The sequence below is a fragment of the Centropristis striata genome, chromosome 11 (assembly GCF_030273125.1).
Source record: "Centropristis striata isolate RG_2023a ecotype Rhode Island chromosome 11, C.striata_1.0, whole genome shotgun sequence".
NCBI lineage: Eukaryota > Metazoa > Chordata > Actinopteri > Perciformes > Serranidae > Centropristis > Centropristis striata.
In genome coordinates this window covers 27085604-27104051 of record NC_081527.1, presented here as the reverse complement: position 1 = coordinate 27104051, position 18448 = coordinate 27085604, and the positions used below count along the sequence as shown (strand labels likewise).

General features: G+C 40.9%; 1 protein-coding gene across 1 annotated transcript in view; it reads right to left on the bottom strand.

Moving 5' to 3' along the window:
• Positions 1 to 18448, bottom strand: part of myo10 (myosin X) — a 174510-nt gene that overhangs the window by 18011 nt on the left and 138051 nt on the right. The window contains exons 20-25 of the mRNA XM_059343807.1: positions 11486 to 11610; positions 10841 to 10955; positions 5366 to 5472; positions 5043 to 5264; positions 3725 to 3764; positions 640 to 1593 (exon numbers count right to left, since the gene is read on the bottom strand). Coding sequence (XP_059199790.1) covers positions 640 to 1593; positions 3725 to 3764; positions 5043 to 5264; positions 5366 to 5472; positions 10841 to 10955; positions 11486 to 11610 — 1563 coding nt within the window. The remainder of the gene's footprint in view (positions 1 to 639; positions 1594 to 3724; positions 3765 to 5042; positions 5265 to 5365; positions 5473 to 10840; positions 10956 to 11485; positions 11611 to 18448) is intronic.

Below are 18448 nucleotides of genomic sequence, written 5' to 3'. Positions count from 1 at the left end.
TCTTCTTTAAATTTGTATATTTCCTTGAAGTTGTATATTTCCTTTAAGTTTGTCTATTTTCTTAAAGTTTGTCTATTTTCTTTAAATGTATACATTTTCTTTAAGTTTGTACATTTTCTTTAAATTTGCGTTTTTCTTTAAATGTGTATATTTCCTTTAAGTTTTTTTATTTTATTTAAATATATATATTTTGTTTAAGTTGCATATTTTATTTAAATTTGTATTCTTCTTTAAATTTGTATATTTCCTTTAAGTTTGTCTATTTTCTTAAAGTTTGTCTATTTTCTTTAAATGTAAATATTTTCTTTGAGTTTGCATATTTTCTTTAAATTTGTATTCTTCTTTAGATTTGTATATTTCCTTTAAGTTTTTTTTATTTTCTTTAAATTTATATATTTTCTATAAGTTTGTATATTTTCTTCAAATTTGTATATTTTCTTTAAATTTGTATATTTTTATACAGTTTATATGATTCTGATTATTCATTATTATTACACACTCTGAACATACACAAGTAGGACAAACGGTAAAGTTGAGGTTGAAACGTCATTCATAGCCTTTAAAAATAGTAGTTTAATAAAATAAACTTGGGAGAATTAAAGTTATAGGAAGAAGTTTTTCTCCTGAGCCATGACTCACCGATGACTGAGCGCCCTCCGAGCTGAAGCGGTAGGCCCCCGAGCTGTTGTAGGTCCCCACGGAGCCCCGGTAGTCAGGAGACCACTGGCCGCTGCGAGGGTTGGAGAAGGCCACGCTGCCGCTGGACACAATGGCGCCCTCATCGTAGTCATCCTGGTCGTAGTCCGAGTCCTCGTCCGGCGGGATGAGCTCCACCAGGTCGTCGGACTGGGCCTCGGAAGAAGCCTGGGGGTGGCAGTAGGCCGAGTCCCCGCTGGAGGAGGCGCTGTGGCAGGCGGGGGGCAGCGGTGGTAAAGGCAGCGGCTGGTGCAGCAGGGTGGGTGGAGGAAGAGGTGGAGTCACGCCATCGTTGGCGTACGGGTCTTCTTCAGACGAGTCGTCACTGGTTCGGATCCCGCTGGTCCGCTGGCCGTCTGAGTGGCCGTGCTCGCTTGGGTTGGGTGAGTCTTTAAAGGCCTCATCATCAGCTCCGAAGCCTTCATCAACCTCCTCTTCATCGTTTCCTCTCCTCCTCACGCTCTCTTTCTCCTTCTCCTCCCCTTCACCGACCCCCAACGAGCTCTCGATGTTCCTCACGCACTCGTCGATCTCGTCGAAGTTCAGCGAGTCGAGGAACTGCTGCGCCGCCTTGCAGGCTTCGTCCTCCAGGCGCCGGAGCTCCTGGTCCCGGAGAAGCTGCAGGCGGTTGAGGGAGGCCTCCGTCAGGGAGAGCTCCTGACGCTCCTTCTGCCTCTGCAGAGACTGGATCTCCCGCTCCAGACGCAGGATCTCCTCCACCTGAGAGGCCTCGTGAGGACGGATTTCCTCCTCCTGTTCAGACGGCTCCTCCAGGGCCTCAGCTGACTCCAGCTCCTCCTGAGGGTCTGCTGATGCTGCGGGCTGAGGAGGAGGCAGAGCCAGACAGGCCAGCTCCTCCGCCATATGCAGTTCCTCCTGTCTTCTGGCTTCCTCAGCCTGGAGGAGGGAAAAAAAATACTTTTTAAAACTATCTGAAGGAAAGTTTCTGGAGTGTAGTTTTCCAAAAACTGACTGCTTATTGTACCAAAATTGTCTTTGACAATTCTGCCCTACAAAGACTAACTGCAGTAACTACGCAAAGGGTGAAACTGAGAAAAACTGCTTTAAAGTTTTTGAACGTTTCTGAACCGGCCAGCCAAATGGGTTATAGGTAGGTAAGTGATATGACACTTATTTCTACATGTATTGATGATGTAATTTTTATGCTCAAAAATCATGATGATTTTTTTTACCTTTGACCCCAAAAATGTAGTTACTGCACTCTGGTTTTGCATTGCTGTAAAAGGTTCTCATAGTAATGCAATAGCAGAGTGCAGTAACTACAATGTTGTTGTCTTCTTTCAGCTTTTATATTTTGTTTTCAGTGAATAAACATTTTCAAATTGATTTTGTTATAAGTGTATTTAAAAGTGTTTAACAACTCTATTCAAAGATTTGTGTATTTTAGACTTGATATTATAAAGTTATGTTATAATTTAGTCTTAATATAATTTTATCTCACTTTTTTACTTAATCACTATATAGTGATAGTTTCCCTATCAAATAGACTTATAATTTCTGTTATTCTTGTCTTCACTATTCAACACAATGAAGAAATACAAGGAATCCTCAAGCAGTCGCGTGAGGAGCGCGGAGCAGACCCCGGGAAATTCATGTTTAAATTCATATATAAAACCAAAGCAGACCGCAGTAAGTGAACTTACTGCGGTCTGCTTTGGTTTTATGTTTAAATTCGTATATATATCCAAAGCAGACCGCAGTAAGTGCAATTACTGCGGTCTGCTTTGGTTTTGAGTTGGATTTTGTAGTTACTGCAATTTTTATATCATAATTTCTCTGAAAATAAGCAAAATTGAAATCTAAAACTTTGTCACAAGATAAAACAGACATCAAGCAGTTAATTTTTAGTTATAACTCAATTTCGACCAAAAATGTAGTTACTGCAGTTAGGCTTTGTAGGGCAGAATTGTGAGTCTAACTTTCTCGAAACACATTGAAAGTCATTTTTTAATGACCCTACTGTAGTGATTTGCATTCCATCTTTTTCAGGATACCTACTTTAATTTATGCAAAATTCATGAAACAAGTTGATGTAAAAATGCAACTCTTTTTGTAGACAACAATAAACTGTGACAATAAAAAATTTTTTTGCACTCTTAAAAATTCTCTTAAATGGCCTAATGCTTTTTAGATCCAGTCGAGCATCGTATGACCACAAACTTTTACACTGTAAATATTGAAACAAGATAAAATTTCACATTAAAAGGTGACTTTAGTCTTGCTTAAGGTTTATAATAAGTCATGTACACTGAAAAAAGTGATTTTGACCCTTAGTAAATGTTACATATTATTTAAGCATATTTTAATAGAACGTATGTGTTATTTAACTCCACTTATAAAATACATGTCATTTCAACATATATTGTCAGAATTATGACAAATATTATCTTATTTTATTTAATTAAATGTAGCTCGAAAAAATTATGTTCATCCAAATTTCAATTTTTTTTGTCAGTTTAGACTGTTCATTCCATCCTTATGATTCTGGTTGACAGAATCTGAGCAGTATGTTTCTGCTTTCTTGTGTTGTATTGTTTGTTTCATAATAAAGTTGGTGGTCTACACATCTTGTGGTTCTCTGTCATGTATGATAGCTAAAAAATATTTAATAAAAATAAAATCAAACATAATTGAGAAAGAATTACATAATATAATTTTTTTTAAAATTTACTTAAAATGTGTAAGTCCAGTCAACATAATAAAAATATCTAGATTCAGATAAAATGATTTCGTGCAACCACTTGTCATAATAAAATTATGTTAATTCAGCAAAACATTTTTTTGAGTGTACGTACTTGTGTGGTCTGTCTTCCAATATGATAAAAAATTATAAATAAATTACAAAATAAGAAGAAAATATGTCTGATAGACTTAATTGCAAACAAATTCAATGAACTATTTGAATATAGCTACTGGACTCCTCCGCCAAAAATCAACATGTCTGAAATTAAAAAGTAAACAACTTTTTCCACAAACATGAATTTCTGATTCATCAGTTTCTCCGTACCTCTCTGGCGAGCCTGTCAGCCTCCAGCCTCTGTTTCTCCCTGCACAGACACACATAGACAGACACACAGACATCAGCTGAGTGAAACAGACAGGAAGAGATAAGATTTACTGAAAACACAAGTAATTACATTTCCCGTCTCAACGTTGCATTAAAATTCCATAAAACCCATCAGGAAAACAGATTGTAAGGCTCCTACAGGAAGTATATATCATCCATCTCAAACAACAACAAAAGTTTATATTGTGTTACACAAAATTACACTTTTTACAAGTAAGTTTACAGGAACGTATGCTGGTATTATATTGTGATTGGGGAGACAGTGTGCATTAAACTGGGTCATCTTTTTTCCTGCGCTGCAGATACCGCTGAGAACACAGAGGTCATATCCTCCATATTATTTCTGGGAATTGGGGATTTTAGAAAGCTTATATTTTAAAATGAATGCTGCCACTGACATGGTGACACTTTTAAGCCAGAGTTTGACATTTTTCCAGTTATTATTCATATATTTGACTGGTTTTAGGCCACAGAAGAATTGAAAATATTCCTGGTATTGGAAAGTAAGCTTTGATACAACATTTAGAGTCTAAATATTCTGAGGAAGACAGAAGATTGACAGATAACAGTTGACATATTGTGGCAGTTGAATATATGTCTGAAATGTGAAGTAAAAAAGGGGTTGTGAGGTGAAATGTGGACTAATTTTCTGCTGCTGTCTTTGCTTTATAAATTATTGTGGCTGTAAGATTCTAAAGCCCAACTTCCTGTCAATGTATCACTCTCGGTGCTCAAGAACCTCAACTGTCAGGGTTAAAAACACAGGTTCTGGTGCAAAAAATCCCCTGTCCTTTAACCCTCTAGAGTCCATGAAACCACCTGCATATTACTTCTTCATGACGTGAAGACATAAAAATGAAGCAACATTGAGTCTTGCCATCAGCTTCCCTCTTTTTTTTAATGATATTCAGCCAAGTAAAACCAGAGATAATGTCAAATATATTTAGTATAAGAATGTAGAACTAGATATTATCCTCATTTTACCTGTTATATGTTATATTTGTAACCTGTATTCATATTTGCAACATTTAAAATTCTGTGTGTGAAACATCATTTTCAAGATCAGATTTGATGTTTTCCTTTGTTTCTTTGGGTTCAAAATTTTGATCAAGTAAGTCAAAGTTAAAAATTAATCATCAGGACATATAGGTGAGGTTGCGCTGAAAAAACTGATAGCAACAGCATGGTAAAGATTTTTAACAGATTTTTAACTGACATAATAGCCCAAGATTTCAGAGGGTTAACTTGACTAACCCACCTCTCTATCTCCTCCTCCATCCTCCTGCAGCACTCCTCCTCCTCCCTCCTCTTCCTCTCCTCCAGCAGCTGACCGTAGGCCCGGCGGGCCAGCTGGCCTCGCACACGTTTCTGGAAGGTGAGCGCCGCCCAGCGGAGGAGCAGGAACTTCCTCCTCCAGTAGAAAGCCCGATAATTCTTCTGAATGACCACGATGCACTGCAACAGCTTCCTATACTGCTTCCTGTGAGCAGGACAGAATCGACAAAACACTCACACACGACAACACACAAACTGGACTTCTGGGTTTGGATGAACAGAAGTGAGCTGAGTTCTGAGTCATACCTGGCCATGTAGCCCATGACGTGAGCCTGGATGATCATGGCTGCTCTCAGCACCTCCATCTCCCTCTGCTTCTCCAGCCGGTGCTCCAAAGACTCCCGGAGGAACACCTGAGTGGACAGGAGAAAGAGAGGACAAAGAAGATAGATTAATAGATATAGATATTAAGCCATTTAATCCCACCTGTCACAATAGTGACCGTAAAAATATTTCTTAGTTATAAGGCTCTATTCCTGCAAAATATGTCAAACAATGGGCCAATGGATGCTCTCCTCCTCCTACTCTAAGGGAGATCACATTGGAAATGTCCAAAAGTAAAAATGGTATGTCTGTTATAATAAAGTAACAATGCTGAGTTAGACAGATAATTGCGGATAAGCGGTTAATGGTAATGAATGAATGAACATTTAGGTATGAGGACATGATGATCTCCTGCTGCAAGTAGAATGCAATCATTTTGACGTTGTTGTTGCTGTGAGACATTAATAGTGTACGGTTGTCACAAAATTCCACGGCACACCTAGACTTGTCTCACGGCACGCGGCACACCATTTGAGAACCACTGGAGTACACCGGGGCGGCTATGGCTCAGTTGGTAGAGTTGGTTGGCCCCTAACCGAAGGGTTGGTGGTGCGACCCTGACCGTCCTTGAGCAAGATACTGAACCCCAAATTGCTCCCGATGCTGTGTTCATCGGTGTGTGAATGAATTCCCAATGGTGGCAGGTGGGACCATTTAGGGTAGCCTCTGCCACCAGTATGAATGTGTGTGTGAAAGAGCGCAGTCTGTAGTGTAAAGCGCTTTGAGTGGTCGCAAAGCGACTAGAAAAGCGCTATATAAGTGCAGGTCCATTTACCATTTACCACAGCTAGAGTCTTGAAGCGTATCAGCCACCCTTCCAAAAATTTGGGAAGATGGAAGACCAATCGAGCAGCTGCATTCTGGATGAGTTAACATATTCTCCATTCATGGCACACAGCAGAGTGCATTCATTACAATCATGTATTACACAAACTAAATTAAGTGCACAGAATTAAAAAACAGACAGTCCCTCCTTTTCTCTACAACATCACCATTTAACAGACACTCCCTTCCAGGAGAACAACTGGAGAAAACAAAGCGGTCGACATAAATCAAATCCAGATCCTCCTCTGCTTTTGTTCACGCTGCTGAAGACAGGCAGATTACTGCAACCGCTGATTTCAGCTACATGTTTCTGTGAAAAGACGGATCTTACAGGCACTTAGTGCAGCTGTCTGCTGAAGCAGCCAAGCTGTCGTCTATTGATAGAGAAACTGGGCCCACTGAGGGACACCGGGGGTTAATCCGATTAGGGAGGGAGGAAAATGAGATATGGGACATTCTCCCTGGGTGACAGAGACGGTGGGGAAATGTCACGGTGCTACGGGGGAACAGGAGTACAGATTGCTTTTCTCCTGTTGAATGATGAACTCTGTGTGTGTGCGTGTCTGTATGTGTGTGTGTGTGTTGTTGGCAGAGTGACAGTGTTGAATCCTCAGCAGTGAAGCACTAATGAGATTTTCAGGAGGAAATGTAGGCTCGTCGGGGCGATTTGGACATCACTGATGAGCAGGTTAATTAACAGGGAAACATGCAGAACATGCCCCAGCATGTGCACAACACGCGCACGCATGCACGCACGCACAAAACAGCGTTGTCTCCCCCTGAATTCAGATGTGTGCTCAGGTTGTAGGAGACTTTGCAGGAGCAGTTAAAGTAGATTAAAACTCTAAATCCAGCTGGATTATTCCCCTATTCAGACGTAAAAAAGGGAAAGTGTTATATCAGTGAAGAAGATGCATTCACAGTAAAGGAAACAGTACGACAGTTTAACCCTCTGGAGTCCACAAAAGGACCTGTGCATGACTTCTTCATGACGTCTCGCTAAAAGCTTCAGCAGTGTGTTTCCTGCTGTCAGCTTCCCTCTTAAGTTCTGCCTTCAAACTGCATGCCAGTTTGTGTTTGATGATGATAGGCCAAGTAAAACTGGAGATAAGCTCAAATATATTTGTTATCAAAATATAGAACTAGATGTTCTCTTCATGTTACCTCTTAGATGTTAGATTTGGAAAAAAACATTTACTGAGCATTATTGTGTTCTGAAATTGAAAAATTGACCTACAGGAAGTTAAAGTGAAAGTAATATTGATCAGGTCATATAGGTGAGGTTGTGCTGGAAAAAATGATACCAACATGGCATGGTGAACATTTTTTTAAGTTTACATACAGGCAGAATGAAAAGGAGTCAAAAACAGACAGAATAGCCCCAAACCCCTAAAGGGTTACATATACTTAAAAAATATACTACAAATAACAAGTCAGCAGCATTTCAGCAGCTTTATGAAAATAAATAATCATTATTTTCCTTATACTATTATTGCTACGCCTATTTTCCACTGATGCTATGAATGTTTTTTTAAGCTATTCCATCAGATAGAATACATACACATATCCCCAAATTCAGCCTGTTCAAACCCACTATAGTTTAAAAAAGGTTTGAACAATGTTGAGCTGGTTGAGAAGGTTACAAAATAAAATAAAAAATCAAGAGAGAAAAAAAGGGAGATTTAGAGCTGAGTATAAAGACTTTTTGTGCTGCTATCCAAGCTCTTGCTGTTGAGTAAATATACTTAATAACTTGTTATTACTGTGCTACACACTTGCATTAAGGTGCACTTACAAAACCACAAACAAAAAATAAAAGTGCAGCCTTTGTGAGTTCCCACAATGTGTGATCAGATTTATGTCTCCACAGACAAACAAAGACACATACACATCAAATACAGCCTCACTTTATTAAACAACTTCTAATCACACAGGCTCATAAAGTGTGTCCTCGTGTACGAGGTGCACACATTTGCATCCCAATGAGTCAAAGAACTAATCCTTTTTAATCATTACTATGCTAATTAGTGCAACAAAAGCCATTCTAAGCCTCGGTGCACTTTTGATTCTTGCTGTTTGGGGCCTTGAGGGAGTGCCGCTCGCCATGACAGGTCAGGCCCGTGGAGAGAACTGAACCCTGGGAGGTGCAGGCAGAGCCACATCACTTCCAGGAAATTAAGTTTCAGGTTGTAAAAAAAAAAAGAGGAACAACTCCACACAATAGTCAGGACATGTGCCGACTGAAAGGCTCGATGTAAATCTCACTGCGAGAGGCAGCGGGACAAAGTGGACCAATCCCTCTGAGGGAGATAGAATTGATTTAACAGTTTACAGGCGGTCACAGCAGCAGGAGCCGCTTTGTGGTGCAGAGCTGAGAGGCTCTACAAAAAGCTTTCAGGTGCTGTGACACACTGGCAGCCATGTTGGATGTTTTAACTGTCTGAACCCCAACAAGCTGTTTCAGGGCGTTTTTTGCTCTTTTTACATTTTCCTCACTTGTGTCCTTGTATTTCACTGCAATATATAAAATCCATATAAATCTATAAGTCCAGCTCCAGCTCTATGGAATTAGCACAATCATAGCTAGAAGTGGGAACAACTCAAACATGTCTTTGTGCAGAATAACACAGTTAGAATGACAGAAAGCATAAAAAAGAAAAAAGCAAGTTTGATTTCTCTGATAAATTATTTTTTAAAAATTAGAATAAAAAGGAATTTATATATAAACACTTTTCCAAGTGTCCACAAGTAAATATTTGTCACATGTTCGTCTCAGAATCAATCAGCAGAATCAATCATGTCCTCACAGTGTCTCTGAGGAGCAGAATTTAATGTTTTTAACAGGATCTGGTTAGTGCAAAGACTTTATTTTTGGACACGTTTTAAATTACAAACGTAGAATAAAGTGGTTCTGACAGAAATATCACTTTTTTAAGTTACTTTTTCTTACAGAAACTTTTGTAACGGATGATCCGTTCACGGGCTGTTGGAATGTTAAAATTTTGATGATAATGCATGTTCTTACAGTTTCTTTCTGCGGTAAACAGTGTACCTTTGGCATACACATTTTCTTTTTACGATTCTTTTTGAGTGGAAGCAGGCATCATGTATGTATTAATGGCTGTAAGGTGAAGATGATCCGAATAGTTTACTGCTTTATTTAAAGAAGTTTTGTTTATTGATGCATGTTTTTTTTTAAAAAACATCAAACATCAAAACAGCAACAATTTTCTTTTTGTTTAACTTTAGGTATTTCAAAAATATTCAGTGATATTTTAACATTTTTTTAATGTGCAAATTTATAAATGCACATTAAAACAGCTGAATGGATCAATTACTATTATTTCAACATTCAAGTGTGACCCGATAACTGTGGTCCTAGCTCTTGATTCAGTTTTTTGTTGGTCCTGAACAACCAAACACGCACACACGCACACACACACACACACACACACACACACACACACACACACACATACACTAATGACCATTCATCCATCCACCCACACATACATGCATCCTCCACTGCTGTCACCTCTTGCTGCATCACACAGTCATGCTGTGATTGGGGATCTGTGTCCCCCATCTGTCATTTACCCACAAAACACACACACACCCACGCACACCCCCGCGCGCACACACACACACACACACACACACACACACACACACACACACACACACACACACACATACATTCTTGTACTTCTATCTTTGTGAGGGTCCTTTCCCTAGCCCCTTACCCTAACCCTTAACCTAACCTTCACCACACCACTTCACTCTCAAACAAGCCTTTAAAGAAGTGAGGACCGGCCAAAATGTCCTCACAAAAATGGTTGAAAACATGTTCCGGTCCTCACTATGTATGAAGTACAAGAAAACACACACACACACACACACACACGGACAGAAGGTGTACTCTTTCTATCCGGTGTAGTGGAAGCAGAGAGCAGTAGACCGAGGGGATGAAGACTGGATCCAATAACTGTTGGATTCCACGCTTCAGGTGCTCTGGACTTCAATTATTCATGATCTCACACGCAAACGCACACGCACACGCGCACACGACACACACACACACACACACACACACACACACATTCTGAGCCCTCAGCTGTACAGGTACCTGAGCTCTGGAATGGTTTCATCCAGCCGGATTTGTAAGACGCATGAAGCCAAATTAAGCCTTGAGGGAAGCAGAGTGCAGCCAGCGTGGGTTGGCGAGTTAAGTCTGCACACAGTCATATTCATGTTTGCAGAGGAGAGAAGGGATCAGCTGGTTTCAGCCAGAGGCAGAACCAACGGCAGGACATTCAGGAGCTCAGGGTTTGACAGGAAAAAGTCAATTATACTGACATACTGTGCTTAGGGGAATGTGTTTCACTGCTGATAGACAGGAAATGCAAATCTGTGAGAAAAACTGTTTCTGGGGAAAATGTTTTTTTTTGTTTCCGAAGCATTTTGAATTAGCCAAAGGAGCCTTTACTTAGAAATATCAAAAGCTGCACAAGAGAAAGAAAAAAGAACTTCATGTGAGTATGGCTTTTAATGTTAAGAGCCTCAGTCACTCACCTTGGTCTTTCCCAGCTGCCACTCTGCACTGCTGCTGTCGTAGAGATGCAGCAGCTGGATGCAGCTCCCCCGGGGGTCATCCGCCATCATCGAGCCCCGCATCAACACCTTGTACCTGCAGAAGGTGTGAGGGCAAGCTACAGGTTAGAGTCCGGTTTCATTGGCTGGAGCAGTAAGGATATATTCATCTTATTCTTATTTTAACTATAAAATAGTATCAGGTATGTCTAGAGTGTTAGTCTCTGGTGCATGTTAACGTTAAAGGTACTATATGATGCAATCTAGATGTATTAAAAGCTTTGTTTTGCCACTGTGTGTATGCATTGTAATGTTACTTAAAAACTGAAATCTTCCCAAACTTTCTCAGTTGCCTAAGGACAGAACTATGTAAAAAACTCAGGACAGTTTTGCTGGAAAAATCCCCAAAATGAGACATTCGTACCTGTCTTCATGTCTCCTACAGCTCCATTTATGACATTGATTTATGAGACTATTTGGAAAATATTGGAATTAAACAAACTTCTGCAGCTTATTTCAGCATATGAAGTTATCACATGCAGGTGTTTCTACAGAACAACCATCTATATATGTCACAGGAGATTAATGGATGATACATGGCTTTATGTATTTTGAGTTGAGACAAACCTGGAGCAGAATTCCTGGAAAGGTCTCCGGATTGGGAAGCCAGTGCGTCGAATCTTCACCGTCTCCAACATGCCAGAATATCTGAGCTGGTTCAGAACCAACGTCTGGTCGAACTGGTCAGGCATCTGCAGGATGGGGAATTTATAATAAATATGAGGCCATTTGGCTGCAAGACACTTACATTCACACCTGAACTGGCAACCTCCAGGCTCCATAAAGACAATGGTTAGATATGTCAAAGGAGAAAAACATGTAAATGTCAGGAAATGAGTCGTCAGATGTCAGGAACTAAGAAAATGCTTACACTTACTTATTGGAAACATATTTAGGAGTTTATTAAATAACAATACATCTGTTGCTGATATCAGTGCACAACATTGTGTTTTTTAAACAGCCAGACCTCTCTCCTCAATGCTAGAGAAAGGTCTGACTGCACCCATTATCATTCTGGGGCCATGGATGTATTAAAGTCCAATACCATATTAGTCCAATGAGAACTGGTTGCCTGGTGCATACATTAACAAAGATTTCTGGCTCCGGCTTCTTTACTTCGGTATTATGGAGCCAACTGAATATACACAGTAGTGTTTCCTCTGTTTCATGGATCAAACATTTATTATAGAAAGAGACATAATTGAGCTTGTTTGCAGTTTGACGTGTCCTGTCAGAAGTTATACAGATGTATCTTTTACTGTTGCGGCCTGTGAGGAAAATCGCTGTGCAGGGGGAATTTTTGCTGCAATACCACAAGTGACCACTGGGAATATTGGCTACAAGGCTAAGCAGCCCTCTATCCAGTTCTTATTATTCATACACGGAAAAATGTTTGCATTTCTCTAAACCAGTCACAATCATCTTGGGTGTCTTGCCCCTGCAAAAAAGATAACGGACAAGTGTAACAACAGGAGAATACCATCTGGAACAGGCCAGACTGTTTGTGATCGTTTCACAGGGCAAAAAAAGTCATATTGATTTTTGTACGTTCACATAAGATTAAAAAAATAGAATCTAAAACTCAAAAATCTTCTGAATGTGCACCCTCAACTGCACCTTGCAGCATCAGCTGATGTTTTCCATCCGTAACAACAAGGCACTTAACACCACAGGAAACTTTCATTCATGTTCCTCTCCAATTTAGTCCGCTCAATGCAGTCAGCTGCTCTCACAACACTTTTATAACTGTATTGATTAATCGAGGATGTGCTGTACAGGATGACCTATCATTCAACAATGTTTGACGCACGTGTAATTTTTTCACAGCTGCAGTGATTGATTTCAGATTCTGACTCTATTCCTGTATCAGAGGAATATCAATTTATAAAGTTTTTGAGCAGGGTGTAAGCAAACAGTTGTCTAGTTCTACATTCAGCAGACACAGCAGCACAATATTCCCAGTGGAGTCGTGTTTGAGTCCATACTATTCACTTTTTTTTTTTTGCTCTTTTTTGGTCACCACCATCTTCAGAGAAAAATATCTGTCTCTTCTGCTGCCCAAATGCTGCATTAAGTTCATCAGCTAGTCGGAAACTGAGGTGAAAACAGCTGCTTTCCGCTGCTTCAAACACTGAGACTGAAGCAGACAGTTTATATGTTTTAAAACCAGAACTGTGAGCCAAAAGAAACAAGATAAGATAAGATAGCTCTGCCCCTTTTTGTAGAGAGCGTCTGTGTTTAGGGACCAGTCCAACTTATTTTCTAGGTATACACCTAGATACTTAAGCCTGATTTCCACCGGGCGCGTTACTGCAGCGTAACGTCAGCGTCGCGTATGACGTTGCAAATAGGTAACACTCTAATCAATGAGAGCATTTCCACCGGGCGCGTAGCGTAATGTTACTGCAGCGTCGCGTCAGCGTCTCTACGCGAGCATTAGGTAGGACTTCTATTTCTCCGCGAGACGCTGCCAAATCGCGTGAATCTCAACAGAGCAGATCGCACCAGACAGGAAGTCCGACTCAGAATCAGCGTAAAACACTTCCGCCCCTTTCAAAATAAAACACAATACGCAGTTCATGCAGCCTAAAACTACTTCACATCAACATTATGTTATGACCGGGGCACCAGATCGGCAATCAATCAATCAAAGGGTCTCAGAGGATCAGCGACACGGAAGACAAGAGACTGATTGTTGAAGTGGAACATCATACAATCATTTATGACATAACATATTGTTTTTATAAGGATAGATGGTCAGATCAACATATCTTTCACCTCAGAGAAGCAAAGTAAGTTGGTTTTTGTTGTTGTTGTTTACTTTATACACACAGTTTATCCATAGACTAAATAAATAGAGTTTAAAGTTTACCACGGGATCTTGCGGTCTCCCGTATGGTCAGGATTATCGCGTGATCTCGTTATCTCGCGTGTATACGGCCGGCTCGCTAAGCTGACGTGCTGCTGCTGTAACGCGCCCGGTGTGAATTGACAGACGCAGCAAAAACGCTGTGGAGACGTGCTGCTGCTGTAACGCGTCCGGTGGAAATCCCCAGTTAGAACTTGGCACCACCTTCATGTCCACCCCACAGGTATTCACCGGCAGAAGAGGGGGCTTGAACCTGCAGAAATCTGTGATCATTTCCTTAGTCTTTGAGGTTTTCAGTAGGAGATAGTTCTTGTGACTCCAGTCACTGAAGGCTTTTATCAGATCCCTATATTCAGATTCCTGTCCATTCCTGATCCGGATGTAGCAGGACACAGAGTTGTATTTGAAGTCCGCTGTGTACAGTGTGAACAGGAATGGAGCCAGAACAGTGCCTTGTGGAGCCCCTGTCCCAGAAACACAGTCCCTCAACCTGACATACTGTGGTCTTCCTGTCAGGTAATCCATGATCCAGGTGATAAAGGAAAGATCCACTCCCATCTCTGTGAGCTTGTTTTTAAGTATGTTGGGTTGGATGGTGTTGAATGCGCTTGAAAAATCAAAGAACATGATTCTCACATAAGCACCAGTTTCCTCCAGATGAGCAAGGGCACGGTGAAGCATGTCGAGGACAGCATCGTTCACTCCAATGTGTTGTTTCTATGCAAACTGCAGGGGGTCGAGTTTGTCTATGACTTCAGCTCTCAGTCGGCGTAGAATCAGCCGCTCCAAGGTCTTCATGATGTGAGAAGTGAGGGCTACTGGTCTGTAGTCATTAAGTTCAGCTGGACATTTTATTTTTTGGTATAAGATAAGATAAGATAAGATAAGATAAGATATTTATTTTTCCCGGAGGAAATTCATGTGCCTGGTTGCTCCAGAAGTAAATAAAATACAATGAAATAAGAATAACATGATCAGATAAGTACAAGTAAATACAAAATATGAAAAACATAAATATATCAGTATTAACAAAAAAAGGCTAAAAAGTTGAAAAAAAAAAAAAATTCACAGCTCTGTAAATTCCTTGGAGTGCTGAATAAGTCAGACTCTGTCATATAATGTCTCCAGTTAAACCACACGTCTCTTCCATCCCTTTAAACGCATGCACAGACCTCCACATATATCACCCTGCATACCACTCATTCACAACTCTGAACTCGTGGAGAGAAGTGCATACGACAGCAACGGCCAGCAACAAATCAAAACCCTCTGAAAAACACATTTGGCATTGCGATAGCATTATTTGTTAGAGAAGTGCATTGAGTGAGAGCCCTGTTCCCGGGGACCCCTCTCACCCTATAACCTCAGTGGGCGTAGAATAAGAGGGGGCTTTCATACCGCCTCGCAATGCCCCCTTTATTCAGTGCTCGTCTCCCCTGATAGCCCGATGATGGCCCATTTGAGCTGCAGAGATGAAGGGAGGCCGATTCACCAGCAGATCTTGACTGAGTGATTGAATGGTGCCCTTTAACTGCCACCGGACATTTGCATATGGACGAGGCTGCGGCGCACAAAGCCGAGTGGTGTCAGGAAGTTGCCCTCTGCCTCCTGCCTTTCTTTGCTCTCCTGTTTTCTATCTCTATCGTTTCCTCTTTTCGCTCACATTTTGGCTGCTGCTGCTGTTTCTGGGACGTCAACAACCGCTCACACAGTCTAGCCCTAACAACTTGGCAAATGAAATTGCTCCTTTCTTCTTCTTCTTTTTATCTCTTATTTCAGTTTCTGGAACACAATCTGGATAAGTTTCATGCTGTGTCAAAGCGCTGTCTCTGTTCAAATTTGGGGGAAAAAAAAGAAAAAAAAAGGGCCTGCAGCTGATGAGACAGTCTTCAGCCGTGACATTTACTATTCCAGAAAGGTCCATTTTGTCCTTTCCATTCGGTATTTCTGATAATGAATAAACTGAAGCTGCCTGAAGTGAGAATGAATAGCTCAAACCGACATGAATGGATCTTTTATACCTTAGAAATTTGTGTCAAGGTTGACATTAAGTTGGAGAAAATCAAACCTGGCTCAAATTCCGTCATTGTCATCTGCATTTTCCATCTAATTTCTTTTATGTCTTTGGAGCAAAGTGCTTATTGTGTTGAATATTTGGCAGAAAGGGCACAATTTTAGTGGGTTTAAATTTCTCAAAAACATCTCTGACACAACACAAACCCTGCATATGTAGTGCTGCTGAGGTGAACTCAAGGAAATATTTGGCTTTTTTGCTTGAAATTATTTGGTAAATTTTGGTAGAAGCATATGACAAGTCCAAAAACAGTTTAGGAGCATACAATGACGTTTTAAATAAAAGTGTTCTTCCGACTTTTGTGTGTTTCTGTTTACTGATTCTAATCGCCAATTTAACTGGTCTGAAGACCTTGTCCAACACCTCTGTGACGAACTGAAATTCCAACTATGAGCCTGACCTGATCAACCTAACATAAGTGTTGGACCACATCATTACCATTAGCCGTGTTTCGACTAGGGCGGGAAAGTGGCCACCGGGAAAGTCTCAGGCCACACCCTCTCAAAAGTCCTCTCACTCCACTACAAGTTAGCCCCCAGAGGTATTTAGAGACTCCGGTGGTTTTCGCCGTCGCTAACTGTGCACAACATCAGCAGCTGAAAGCAGCATGGCTAACTATGCACAGAGTCTCCACTAATCATAAACATAGTGATTGTGAATTAACGGCATCGCTAACTGTGCACAGAGTGTCTGGTGCTTGTTGTAAAAAAACAGAGATCACTAAGTGAACACCTCCTGTAGCAGCAGCACATACACACTATACTGCTACAGAGCTAACTGTAGCTAACTGCCGCTAACATCGGCTCTTCTTAACAAGCCGGCCTCCGGCTCGTTAGCGGCTCATTAAGAAGAGTAAGAAGGAGTTCCTGGATTTGTCTTTCTTGAATAGTTGCTAAGGGGGTCTGGGAAGTCGCTAAATTTAGCAAGAAAGTCGCTAAGTTGGGAACACTGCTTCGCCTGCTTTTATAAAGGGCGTATGTTGTTGTCGTGTAGAGCAGTAGTTCTCAACCTTTTTGAGTCGCGACCCCCAATTTAACATGCATGTTGTCCGCGACCCCCGCTCACTGAACAGAATCATGCACAGTTCAGATCACCCAAAAAAGAAACAAAATGACCAAAAAAGGGAAATAAAATGACCAAAAAGGACACAAATTGACCACAAAATGATCAAAAAAGACACAAAATGACCAAAAAAGACACAAAATTACCAAAAGAGACACAAAATTACCAAAAAAGAAACAAAATTACCAAAAAAAGAAACAAAATTACCAAGAAAAGGCACAAATTGACAAAAAAAATACACAAAATTACCAAAAAAAGGAAACAAAATGACCAAAAAAGACACAAATTGACCACAAAATGACCAAAAAAGACACAAAATTACAAAAAAAAGACACAACATGAAATGACCAAAAAGACTAAAACACTTTAACACAGTGGAGACAGAGCTGGCTTCCAAAATGATTTGGCGACCCCCAGAAATCATCTCGCGACCCCAAGGTTGAGAATAGCTGGTGTAGAGTACTACGTCACATCCCGCTTAGCGATCTGTCCAATCAGTAACCAGGCTGTTTTCAGGGGAGAAAAAAGACCCTGCTCTTCAGCAGGGACTAAAAAAGTCCCGACAAAAGCCGGCTCTAGACTGCTGGTATTCAAATTAGGGGCGTTTCGGCAAGTGAGACCCGCCTCATTCCGGGTATTGACCTGGTATTACGTGGTAGTGGAAACAGCCCTATAGTCTCTGAATGAGAGCAGACCTCAGGTTTAAACATCTGGGGGAAAGACTGACATCAGAAGAGTCGAGGCTGTCAGAGCAGCACATTTAGGCCGAATTAGGTGGCTGAAATGTTTAGTTTTCCACATATTTCTGGCCATGAAGAACAGAAATGGTGGGATTTTTGGGGGGCATAATGCCTCTATTAGTCACATCCTTTGGTAAACAATGTTGTGTGGCAATATACATGAAGAAATTGATAATTTGGTCCATTTCTGGGCTCAGAAAAACAACAGTGATGTAAATCAGCATCCAGAGGCGGACAGACCATCTCACGCCTCTACAGGGGCGTGACAACAATAGCCTGAAGGGTGAACTCAGTGTCTTTCTCAGCCAAACTTCCCTGCTAAAAGAGCTCAGGGCATTCAACAGGACAAAAGGGGGTGTGGTTGTCCGCTCCCAAGGGGGTTGGGAACTGGCGGGGGGAGACACGGAAGACAATCATGCTCAGGATGAGCCGTCCATCATCCACCACCAGTAGGAAGGTACAGAGAGCCGGAAGACTGCAGAATCCCCAATCTTTTTAATTGTGATTTTCTGCAAATATTCTCATACTCTAAAGAATTTTGTCATGAATGATGAATGAAGATTTCAGTCTTGGAAAGTTAGGATGCCCATTTGTATCAGTGCTGAAAACTCATGTAGGACGTCTGGCCCAAAGGTCTTACACACTGCTGTCCAAATATGTGGGAAAACTTTACAGTTACTGTATTATGCATCTGCAATTGCACAGCATCAAGGGAAAACATTTTACCCAGAATGATATAATAATTTAACTTTCTCATTTTTCTTAGGTGAACTTTGGCGCTCTTC